General features: G+C 40.5%; 1 protein-coding gene across 10 annotated transcripts in view; it reads left to right on the top strand.

The window, feature by feature from the left end:
• The window catches only part of FRYL (FRY like transcription coactivator), a 261,657-nt gene extending 252,090 nt beyond the window's left edge, over nucleotides 1-9,567 (top strand). For 8 of the 10 annotated variants that reach the window (XM_032334261.1, XM_032334264.1, XM_032334263.1 and 5 more), the window contains 5 exons: nucleotides 1,463-1,531; nucleotides 4,666-4,683; nucleotides 5,430-5,540; nucleotides 6,561-6,751; nucleotides 7,432-9,567. In XM_032334261.1, coding sequence (XP_032190152.1) covers nucleotides 1,463-1,531; nucleotides 4,666-4,683; nucleotides 5,430-5,540; nucleotides 6,561-6,751; nucleotides 7,432-7,690 — 648 coding nt within the window. In that variant the 3' untranslated portion in view covers nucleotides 7,691-9,567. The remainder of the gene's footprint in view (nucleotides 1-1,462; nucleotides 1,532-4,665; nucleotides 4,684-5,429; nucleotides 5,541-6,560; nucleotides 6,752-7,431) is intronic. The other 2 variants (XM_032334260.1, XM_032334257.1) reach the window with 1 other exon arrangement.
• Nucleotides 9,568-12,348: the final 2,781 nt, after the last annotated feature.

Here is a 12,348-nt window from a genome sequence, read left to right as displayed (position 1 = left end):
CTAGATTAGTGAGGATGATTAGGTATGGATGCATTTTAACATTCTGTATGAATAAATACTGACACATTCTACAATAGATTTCAGCCGAATGTTCTTCACATTAAGAAGTCTGCTGGATCGCTTCTGACAGTGGCTGCCGGCTGCCTATCTCACTAGGAAAGCTTAACATGTTTCCTCAGAGATGCTGTCAAGCCAAAGCCTAAGGGCCTGTGCAGTCTGAGGGACTAGAATAAAAGCAACATAAGGTCAAAGAACTGTTTTGAAATAACTGAGAGGTCTAATTTTCATTCTCTGCATATAGAACAGTCAGCTACAGCTGAGCGTTTTAAATGCCTGGTAGTACTGAGACATTTCAGAGTGTATCCTTAACATAGCGAGTAGTTTCTCTCAAAGCCTTAATTTCTTATACATATATTAGTTTTATGCTTAATCGAGCACACATGTAAAGAACCAGGAAGTAAAAAGAACAGACATTAAGAATATCGAACTGTTGGGGTGCCTGGGTGGCTCAGTGGGTTAAAGCCTCTGCCTTCAGCTCAGATCTTGGGATTGAGCCCCGCATTGGGCTCTCTGCTCAGCAGGGAGCCTGCTTCCCCATCTCTCTCTCTCTGCCTGCCCCTCTGCCTACTTGTGATCTCTGTCTGTCAAATAAATAAATAAAACATTAAAAAAAAAAAAATCGAACTGTCTAAACCCAGGGCTTCCCTTGGAGGCTCTCAGCTTTTACTTCAGCTTGGACATTCTACGAGCCCCACACTTTCCCCACTAAACTACAATACTGTTATTTTTATTTGACCAAGGAAAGGATACCTTAAATAAATACCCACCTTTAGGAATAGCCCGTGGATAAGGGGGAAAAAAACCACATGTGGCTTCTGTATCCAGTATGCTTCGGAGATAACATGTTTGTCATTCATTAATGTCCAAAAGGAAGAAAAGGGAAAAAATAAAAACAAGATTTAAAATGGATTTTGGTTTCTGTTTCACTAATTAAAACGGACACCAGTCTTCTGAGAATTACACTTCTGATAAGCAAACCGACCTGCTTAATTTGAAGTTGCTTTTATTAAATTGTGCCTCTGGAGGGAAGCACGTCTTTTATTGCCTCATCTTTCGTTAGACACAGGTCAGGTATAGGTTGAGAAGATTTCCAATAAAATCTGCAAAATGAAGGCTGCTGTTGACTGAAAAGGAGCGCCAGGCGTCCCTGGAAGAGAAGACGCTTTATTGCATTTCTGTGAGCGAAGCCCGAGTGTGTGCGTCTGCTTGTACTTAACAGCGCTGTTCTGCTCTGGGCCGCTGCGTATAATTAGGCTCAAGTGGAGACTGAAGGACCTGTCTATAACCAGTCCCAGAACTTCAAGTTCACTTGTAAAGTGATTTTTATGCACACAGGCTGTTTTATTACCAGTTTCTTGGTGCACTGTACAATCACTATGTTAAAATTTACTTATTTCTTTAGTGGTTAGACAACTGTAAGCGGACATTTGGTGCCAAAGAAGACCTATACAGGATAAACACAGAAGCCCAGGTAAGTCTTCTCTGCTTAGTTTTGCTGTATTTCTAGATCAGGTAAAATGAAGTGTGCGTGTGCGCGAAGGTCCCTGCTTGATAATCCTAGAATTAAAATTTATAACACTTTCCATTTTTGTTATCAGAACCATCTTGGTCAAAGTTGGGTTCAATGAGATATTGGCTTAGTAATGAAAAATGCACTTTAATAAAAATGAACAACCAGCTTGGGACTGCAGCTTAATAACATTCAGCAGATAAGCCTGATGGGTATCTGGGCAGTCCGGGTTAGACCGTACTTGCTGCATCTGCCTCTTCAAAAATGTGTGTTCTGCATTAGTATTCTGCAGATAAATTGGTCGGGAAAGCAAACCTGAGAGTAATGTTATATACATTCATGGTGGCCTTTCTGAAGGTGAAATTCTGAGATTGGATAAATTAAAATTTTTGTATAGCATGAAAGTAAAAGTAAAATATGTTCTTCAAGTACATATATATAACACATTACATTAAATGAGGATAAATTAGGCCCTACAAATTATTCTAATAGGAATATAGCATCCTATGGGGAAAACACAGTCATCAGTTAAAATTAACAACGTCTGCATTGACATCAGAATTTCAGGCTTTTCCAACATTGGTTACGCTGTTACGCATTTCTTGTCACTGTAAAAGCCCCTATTGTACTATTATAACATGAAGTTTTTTTAAAAAACTGAAATGTTGAGAAAATAACAGTATGCATTTCACATTCAGTATTATCCCCATTTTGCAGATGAGGAAGCTGAGGCTCAGAGAAGTCAATGTATCTAAAATCAGTAAGAAAAGAGTTAGAGGGGAGCCTGGGTGGCTCAGTGGGTTAAAGCTTTTCTGCCTTCGGATCAGGTCATGATCCCAGTGTTCTGGGATCGAGCCCCGCATCATGCTCTCTGCTCAGCGGGGAGCCTGCTTCCACCTCTCTCTCTCTCTCTGCCTGCCTCTCTGCCTACTTTTGATTTCTGCCTGTCAAATAAATAAATAAAATCTTAAAAAAAAAGAGAGAGAGAGAATTAAGATTTAATATAGGCGGGCTGACTCCTAGTCCTGCGCTGTGTTACAAGGAAATGGTCAGATGACCTGTGTAAAGAAAGAAACATGGGAAAATGAGGAATTAACTCTAAACTAGAATTGGAGCCTTTGGTTTTATCTTCACCACTGTTTAACTGCATGGCTTGAGTATGTAACATAAACTCCTTTTTTCCTACCTAAGTTAGGTGATTAGATGAAGTGATTTCATACATTTCTCTGCCTTGAAGAAAATGAGTTCCATCTACAAGAGTCTAAGTCAGTTAATATAGCTCGAGGCTTTCGACTAAGTGAAAACAGAAAACTGTACATTTTAGAATTTCATTTATATCTTCTCTCTCCTTTTACATTCAGCTCCTTGAGTTTGAGGACACCTGTTACATATGACTAGTATCTGTCGCTGTGTATGAAAATTCTTTTGCATAATAAATACTTAAAAATGAAAAAAATATACCTGCCAACTTCAGTACACTGAATATCAAGAATTTCAAATCTGGAAAGTTGGCATATTTAAAGTAACTTCTGGTAATTCAGAGCTACACGATTAACTACATTTGTGTCATCTCCTACAGTTGTGACCAGAGATTGATTTGAGAGAGGGAGAGAGCAAGCAGTGGAGGGGCAGAGGGAGAGGGAGAGAGTCTCAGCTCTCAGGCAGACTCCCTCCGGAGCCCGACATGGGGCTCAATCTCATGACCCATGATGTGCTTTCCTCAGATCATGACCTGAGCTGAGAAACAAGAGTCGGGTGCTTAACTGACTGAGCCACCCGGGCACCCCATCATGGTTTCTTTCCCGTTACATCCCGAAGTGGATGCTATGAGTGTGTGCATCTAGAGCCAATTCCATTTTTTCGGCGAATAGAAGTGAGGAAGAGTATTTGAAACTCAAGTGGTTGTTAGTTTCCATATAAAACCGTATAAAGCAGAACCTCAAATTTACATATGCTAGTATGTTTGACATTAGATTATGCTCAACTAATAATTCACGGAATGACTATCCACGTAATACATAAGGAAGCAGAATGGAGCCGAAGTTCACCTTTGCTTAGAAAATCCTTTCTAAATGGATAGGAACATTATATAAACAGTCCTTCAGAGGACACTGTTTTGAAAAGCAGACTTCAAAGGAACTTTTAGAAGCAATATTTACATTGTAACAATTGCCATTTGAATTAAAAATCATTCTTCTCTAGAGTGGACCAGAAACTAGGTCCAAGTGGCTATAGATATTTTAATAGAATATTTTAAAATAGTCCTTAAACTAGATGTTTTACTCTATATTTTACGTACATCATCTCTTTTGACTCAAACATAGTTGGGCTGAACTTCTGAAGTTCACTAAATTGCACTCTGGAATGCATTTTTTTTTTAAGATTTTTTATTTTTTATTTGACAGACAAAGATCACAAGTAGGCAGAGAGGCAGGCAGAGAGAGAGGGAAGCAGGCTTCCCGCTGAGCGGAGAGCCCGATGCGGGGCCTGAGCCAAAGACAGAGGCTTCAACACACTGAGCCACCCAGGTGCCCCTGGAATGCATTTTAAAACATACCTCTGCGTTTGACATTCTGTGTTCTGACTCCACCAGTTAATGGCAAAGTGGGACCTAATTAGTAAGGGTCGGAAGCCTGGACCCACACCAGAGATAATGTTCTCGTCGGTATTTATACGATCATAAGCAAGTTCATTTCTAAAAACAGTAATTCATGTCTCATTGTCCAGTCAGAAATTTTCCACTTTACTGATGGAAATTTTATGACATTTGCTTTTTCTTTTAGATCACTTACACTAGCCACGTTTCCCTAGATCACATTAGTTCACTTTTGTCCTGTGTAGCTTTCACACAAGAAACAAATTATAGCCTAAAGGTAATTTAGTTATTTGTCAAAGAGTTTAAAGTACGCTGGATTGTTACAGTAAGTATATAAAAAGTTTTATCCTGGAAATAGCAAATTTTTCTTTTGGATGCAATTAAATGTTCTTCAGTTTGCCTGGGACATCTGTGACCCTACTTAAAATGATGTCTTACACTAATTCTTGGTCTTTTTCTTCCTTTGTATTTTTTGTGAACCGATCACCTTCTTGCTTAGCAAATGGAAATTCTAGCAGTAAGTGACCTGTCTTAATTTATAGATTATCCATGTCAGACAAACTGATTTTCATTTGCCATTTGTGATCTAGCAATGTTTTGTCATGGACTACTTTAAGAGTATGCTTCAGTTCCGCATAGCCCTAATCCATGAAATGTTGGTCCTCTAAAGAGGAGATTTGCTGATATGCGCAAACTAGCAGCCACCTTTTTTGTACATCTATAAACTAACAATTTAAACTTAATTTTAAAAATCAAAAGTGTCTATGTTAATTTCATGGTCTCATTTCCATGAGATTTCAAGGTTTTGTTTTGTTTTGTTTTTAGAAAAATGAATTCATTTTTAGGTAGGAGATAAGCCAGTGTGACTTTGCTTCCTCACACATTTGTTGATAAATGCTGTGAGATATATATCTCAGTGGGCAAAAGTATATGCATTTGTCCTTCTTTTTCATTACGAATTTCAAGTTAAAGTGAATCCTTTTTAAAGCATTTGATGTTGCCTGCCGAAAAATTCTGATGTGAAAATGTGCTTCTCGCTAAATGAATTACATAACCAAGTCTTTGTATTTGTATTTTAATCCCAGTCTTCAAAGCATTTTTCCTCAGTTTCACACTATATTAACTTGCTTACTGCAGAGAAATAAATGTCAAGATAATTTTTAACATAATTACTTATAAATTTTTACTGGAAATGTACTGTCTACTCAAACGTCACGGACAGTGGCACCTGAACTTAACGCAGTATTATTTACTTACTTCTAGGAACTGGAGCTCTGCCGAAGGTTATACAAACTGCATTTTCAGTTGCTGCTTCTGTTCCAAGCCTACTGCAAACTGATCAGCCAAGTAAATACAATAAAAAATGAGCCAGAGGTAAATATTCAGTTCTAGCAGGAATTACTGATCCTAGAATATTAAATTATAACACACATATTCCTTGTAGGAGATCTTACGTCAAAAGTCACTTAACAGTGAGTCCTTTTTTTCAGAATTGTCATTTTAGAAATGATGTGCTGTTTCGGGACCTGTCAGTAAATAAAACAGCAGATAGCCAGCGGTCTTGAAAGGTTCAAGACCTTCAAGGTCACAGCAGTACCAACAGAGCATCTGTAACCACAAGTCAAGGAGAGCACATCAGCTGAATAAAGACACAGTTAAATTATGAAACTCCCCTAACGTCTTGTCCATATATTTTTGTAGTTTTAGTGACGCACATGCAGCCTGTCAAAAACACTTTGAATGTTGGAAATCCATGTAGTGAATAGGTTCAAAGACAGTGACTTTAGTCTTTTTACCCCCTTGTCAAAGCTGGTACTGAAACAGGAAATGCCTTCACTTTCATTAATTGGTTAAATCAATTTAAAAAATACATACCGGTTTATATAAAATGCACTGGGTAAATAATCTTTTAAAATATAAAGACTTTCCTTTGCTGACAAAAAAAATTCATGACCCCCTCCATAACAGTGAATGATTTTTACCATCCAAGATGTAATATCACATATTAAAACCGATATAAACATTGGTTATATCTAGTTTTATTACATCTTAACATCTATTGTAACCTTTTTTTTTTATTTCCTTAAATAACCTCTATGCCCAATGTGGAGCTCGAACTCACAACCCCAAGATCAAGAGTCACATGCTCCACCAGCTGAGCCAGCCAGTCCCCCATCGCTTGTTCCTTATCAAGAGTATTTAAAGATGAGGGTTTGGAAGTCTACTGAATGGAGAACTTGAAATATTAACTGCCTTTAACTACTAAACTTAACGTTTGCCAGTCTTGAAGAGAAGCTACTCCTATCATCGGACACAGCTTTACAGCCAATTAGATGCCCCATGAGTTCTTTAATATACAGATAGATCCTTTTAAGGTATATTTATTTGTTTCAGGTCATCAACATGTCTGAGGAACTTGCCCAACTGGAAAATATCCTCAAAGAAGCAGAGTCTGCTTCAGAAAATGAAGAAATCGACATTTCCAAAGCTGCGCAGACTACTATAGAAACTGCCATTCATTCTTTAATCGAAACCTTGAAAAATAAGGAATTTGTATCAGCTGTGGCACAAGTGAAAGCTTTCAGGTGAAATGGATTTCATACCTCTCCACCTAGACGGACAGGGATTTTATACTGACTGGGTTTGGGCTTTTGATTTGTTGTTTCAATATCATGTCTTTATGAAAGCGTGACTTTGGTATTTTCTACAGTTATCACTGAAATGACACCAGTTTTAGACTTTGTTCACTCTGCTACTTTGGGGGATACATTTGCTCAGATGTCTGGGTGGCTCAGTTGGTTAAGCAGCTGCCTTCGGCTCGGGTCATGGTCCCGGCGTCCTGGGATCGAGTCCTGCATCGGGCTCCTTGCTCGGCGAGGAGCTTCTCCCTCTGCCTGCCATTCTGTCTGCCTGTGCTCACTCTCTCTCTCTCTGACAAATAAATAAATCTTAAAAAACAAAAAAATAGATCCTCTGATTCACAAGGGAATTTTGTTAGAGGTATTCATTTAAAATGTCGCTGACTTTAATAACTGCTTGAGTCTCAGGACTTAAAATTGTTATGTATTTCAGGGGCGCCTGGGTGGCTCAGTGGGTTAAGCATCTGCCTTCAGCTCGGGTCATGATGCCAGGGTCCTGGGATCGAGCCCTGCCCTGGGCTCCCTGCTCAGCGGGGAGCCTGCTTCTCCCTGTCCTCCTGTTTGTGTTCCCTCTCTCGCTGTTTCTGTCAAAATCTTTAAGAATATACGTATATTGTGTATTTCAGAGCTCTCTGGCCCAATGACATCTTCGGCAGCTGTGAAGACGACCCCGTGCAGACGCTGTTACACATCTATTTCCATCATCAGACGCTGGGCCAGACGGGAAGCTTCGCGGTGACTGGCTCTGACCTGGACATGTCCGAAGCCAACTACAAACTGATGGAACTTAATCTAGAGATAAGGGAGTCTCTGCGCATGGTGCAGTCGCACCAGCTTTTAGCACAGGCCAAACCGATGGGAAATCTGGTGAGCACCGGATTCTGAGGAACTTCAGGCGTTTCGGGCAGAAACAAAACGGAAGCTGACGAAGCATATGAACGGGCGCCTCTCGTGAGCCCTTGCAGTTCCCGGATGACTCTTCCTGGCAGCATCCACAAGGCGAGCGTCACTAGTGTCCAGCTCTTACCAAGATTAAGAAGGTCGGAAGGAATCAAAGATCTGAAGAAAAGAAATCTTAGCGGCTGCCCGTACCTCCCACGAGCAACTGTATGAAGAAGGCATTTTTCTTTTTTTTTAATGACTTAACCTGTGTGAAAAGAAAAGGGCTAAAAGGGATGCGTACGCATGCACTGCTTTCTGGAGAAAGGAGAGAATTCCCAGACTGTCGCAATAATGGCCTCTAGTACTGAGACATTGGAAAGCAGGTGACATGAGGCTAAAACCCAGGCTCATTCATTTTAGCTGAAGACCTGCGCGGCTGCGGGGTTCCCAGCAGCCGGGAGCGTCCTCTGGAGTTGACGCTCAGTCGTCTACATGAAGAACCTTCAGTCGGATAGATACAGACAGACTTATTTGCAAAAACCATTGATTTTTTTCAACACATGGGATGAGGGCGTGGGTGTTTTGTTTTTTAGTCTGTATAAGGGGTTGTGTGTGCGTGAGCAGGGATGTGTGCGTATGTGACAGTCCTATTTTCCAGGTATGGATGTTTGGTGATACCGTGTCAGCATGCCTCAAAGAGGACGGCAAGATTATTTTTGAAGAAATTTTATTTTATTAGATCTAACTCTTCATAGTGTGTAAATGTTAGAACATTTTAATAATATTTTAAAGCTGGGCTTTCCCGGTATTTTGAAAAGAAATAATATATCTGTTAATGTTATTGGAATGCTGCTCAGTTCTCTGATCAGTGCTTACGTTACGATTGTTGATAACTAACCAAAGTAGATGCCTGCAGAGACTTTAAAAATGTAAAATAAAGATGTATGCTGCCCGTCAGCTATTCTCATTAGAGAAGTTAACTTATTTTACTCCATAATTATTATAGAAACTGTAAAGATTAAACCAGTATTGTACATTGGTGCAATGCAGTGTTAGACAAGAACAGGTGTACAAAGCTAAAGAAAAGATTGCGGTCACTGATGGTAGCGTACATGACCTGCGGGCCCCGAAGTCTGCAGAGAATTCAAGAAGAGAGATGCAAACCCGTTTTTCTCTGGTCGTGTTCAGGACTCACGTGTTTCACCCAAAAGGAGCCTGGGGCTATGGGGGAAAATGAAAGGAAGCCGGAAGACTGACTACCAAAACATGCAATATACTTACTCCTGTCGAAGCCTGTAGCATAACACGAACTGGATTCTGTCCTTTTCTAAATAGCATTTTGTAAAAGAAATGAATGTAGTCCCACAATTCCTCTGATTTGAAAGGAACACCTTGTATTTTTATAGGCATCTCTTATCCACTGTGACTTTCTTTTAAACTGGGCTCTGGGATTCCAGAGTTTAGAATGTAGAAATGAAATGCTTATAGCTTTGCCTTTTCTTGGGGGTGTGGACCCTGCCAGAAATGTAATTATGCTCAAGTGCATTAATTGAAGGCACTGTGCAGGCCGTTGGACTGATGACTCGAGTTCTGTCACCTGTAAAATCCAGAACTGGTCATGGCACATTCATGATCACTGTATTTTTTGACCCTGATAAACACACACACACACACACACACACACACACACACACAGTTATTTCAATGGTGTTCTGGTACTGTAAATGGTGTCCTTTAAATTATTTAATAACTTTGGGTGTGAGGCAGGAAGAGAGGGGTGGTGTCCAGAGACACCCCACACTTTACATCCTGTCCTGCCATCCCCTATTTTCTCACCCTCCTTATATCCTTTTTGTTAAAATAAAAAGCATTGTAGCTGCTGGTTGGTGTTGTATTTTAAGGATGAATGATTATCGTGTGCAGCCTGCAGAAACTTGTCAAATATGATCCTCATCCGTAAACATACTTCCCCTGAGAGGGGGAGAACGAAGTTGAGAACAAATCGGGGTGACTAATTAATTGCCCAAACCAAACCTTTAAACAGTTGAAATTTCCTTTTCATGCTTATGTAGCTCAGTTGATTAATAAGTAAGGCAAATACAAAATAGGCTTGTCCTTTGGCAATCGAGTTTTCCTAAAACCTATACTAGTTTGCCCCTCTGAATCCAGAGATTGCATTTAGCAAAATATACCAGATGCTTAATTTATTAAATACCATATGTGGTTCCAGACAGAGCTGTTTATGCTCATACGACCTTTCTCTTTTGCCCACCAAGTTGATCTTTAGTAAGCTTGTACAATAACACCAAGAGAAAAGCTCTGGCAGTCTTTTAATTCTGCTTCTAAAATAGGAAGCCCAAAGTTTTTTTGTTTTTAAACACAATTTTAAAAATATTTTCTTCTTTTAGTGATATAACATAGGGGGTGTAGTACAACCCACACAATCTACCATAAATTTAGAAAATGTATGGTTCCATTCTCTTGGAACAAACTCACCGAAGCCAGAGTAAGTTTTCCTTATTTAGGTCCCGGAGCGCTGCTCACACACCATGCCGGCATATTCTAAATGAAAAGAAAGAAGATATCAGAATCAATGTAATTATAATTGTACTTCGAGGCATTTAAAATATTTTTCAAAGTAATGCACGCTTGCCTTAGAGTCACTGGACACCCAGAGATCATGTATCCTGGGGATTTCCCTCTAGTCATCATGTCTGCCTTGCTACACACACAAACACACAAATTCCCTTTGTAGAGTGTGACAGTGCTAATTCCCAAAATGTTGTCACAACTTTTAGAATATTTTTGTGCCACTTTGTGCAATACACACTAGGTAAAACCTACTTTGGTCCTTGCTTTCAACTGTAAAACATTAGCTGCTCCATTAAGAAAAGTAATGGCAGGCTCTTTAGTTTGAAGAATGATTTAACTACCCATATTAATAGACTTGGGACTCTTTAGCAGGTATAGTTCTATGGTTCCCTCATTAAATAAGTGTCTACTTGTTAACATGTTTGCATGCCACAAGTCAAGTAAGTTTCCTTTCCCCGTCCCTCCCTTCAACCAAATCTGTAGGAACAGGTGTTTGATCACCTTCCCCTACACCTAGAGTGGTCATTCAGCTCTTTGGTCCTACCACCATTTTATCTGATCTTTGCAAGTCTCCTTACTGGTTTACAGGCAGCCACTGTGATTATTTCTTTTTGAAGATAAATCTGTGTCCTACCACAGCTTTAACACCTTTTAGTGAATTCAAATGCCAAGACCAGTCAGTCCTCGGGGAAAGTCTAAAAAGTCCTCCTAGTCTATGTCTACCAGTGTCACTTGCCATCATGCCCATCCCTGTCCCCCAGAATATTTGACTCCTTTGGTTTCCTTCTGGTTTGGTCTACCACTGGTCCTTTGCACAGGTGACCTTGGTCTGAAAACTTTCTCCTTCCCCTCTTCACCTAAGCTCTCCCAAACTTCAGGCCAGCCCAAGTGTCATTCTTCAGGCAAACCTTCTCTGACCTAAATCTGACCTCCCATTATAGGTCCCCGAGTAGCTCTTCTGTGACAGACTCCATGTTACCTGTTTTTAATGTAGAAAATAATGGCCGTCTACTCACTCCTCTGGAAGCTCCAGAAGGGCAGAGCCACACCTGTTTTCCTGAAGTATAAGGCTAACTCAAGCAGTAGTTCCCATACTTTCATGTAGAAGCAACATCCAGGATGCTTGCTAAAATGCTTCAGCCCCGGACAGCGATTCGGGAGGGACAGGGGCCTTGGAATCTGTTTTTACAAACACCTTCCCCGGTTCATGTGGATGCAGAGGGGACTTCCCATTGCTCGAAGGGTTCTAGAGACCTGAGATTCATTTTAAGTTTTTTTTTTTTTTAAGATTTTATTTATTTGACAGAGATTACAAGTAGGCAGAGAGAGGGGAGGAAGCAGGTTCCCCACTGAGCAGAGTCTGATGTGGGGCTTGATCCCAGGACCTTGAGGTCATGACCTGAGCCGAAGGCAGAGGCTTAACCCACTGAGCCACCCAGGTGCCCCTTTAAGTTCTTTATGCCTTCCATTTGTCTTCACTCACTCATCCAAGATGTTAACAGACATTTCTGCATACTTCCCTCTGAAGTCGTAAGGGTTAACTTTAATGGGAGGATTAGGAAATTGGGAGGCATAATTAGCACCTGGTTCCAGTGAATGTGGTTTCTGTAACTATTAAACCAGTAACCCTCAACTCTGATACCATTAAAATCCTGAGGCTCTAGACAACGTGCCATCCCCAACCAGGATAGCTCTGGGAGCAGGGCCGTCATGCTCTCTTGGCCGTCATGTAGGAAGCCAGCAGGCACGGACAGGGGAGAACTCCTGGTTAGTCTGCAGTTACAGAAGTGCAAGACAAAAAGCCAGCCTACAGCAGTCTGTTAACTAACTTGAAATCTTTTTTTTTTTTTTTTTTTTTAAAGATTTTATTTGTTTATTTGAGAGAGAGAGACAGTGAGAGAGAGCATGAGCGAGGAGAAGGTCAGAGAGAGAAGCAGACTCCCAATGGAGCTGGGAGCCCGATGCGGGACTCGATCCCGGGACTCCGGGATCATGACCTGAGCCGAAGGCAGTCGTCCAACCAACTGAGCCACCCAGGCGTCCCCTAACTTGAAATCTTTACATTTAGA

The sequence above is a fragment of the Mustela erminea genome, chromosome 2 (genome assembly GCF_009829155.1).
Source record: "Mustela erminea isolate mMusErm1 chromosome 2, mMusErm1.Pri, whole genome shotgun sequence".
NCBI lineage: Eukaryota > Metazoa > Chordata > Mammalia > Carnivora > Mustelidae > Mustela > Mustela erminea.
This window is presented reverse-complemented; position numbering and strand designations above follow the sequence as displayed.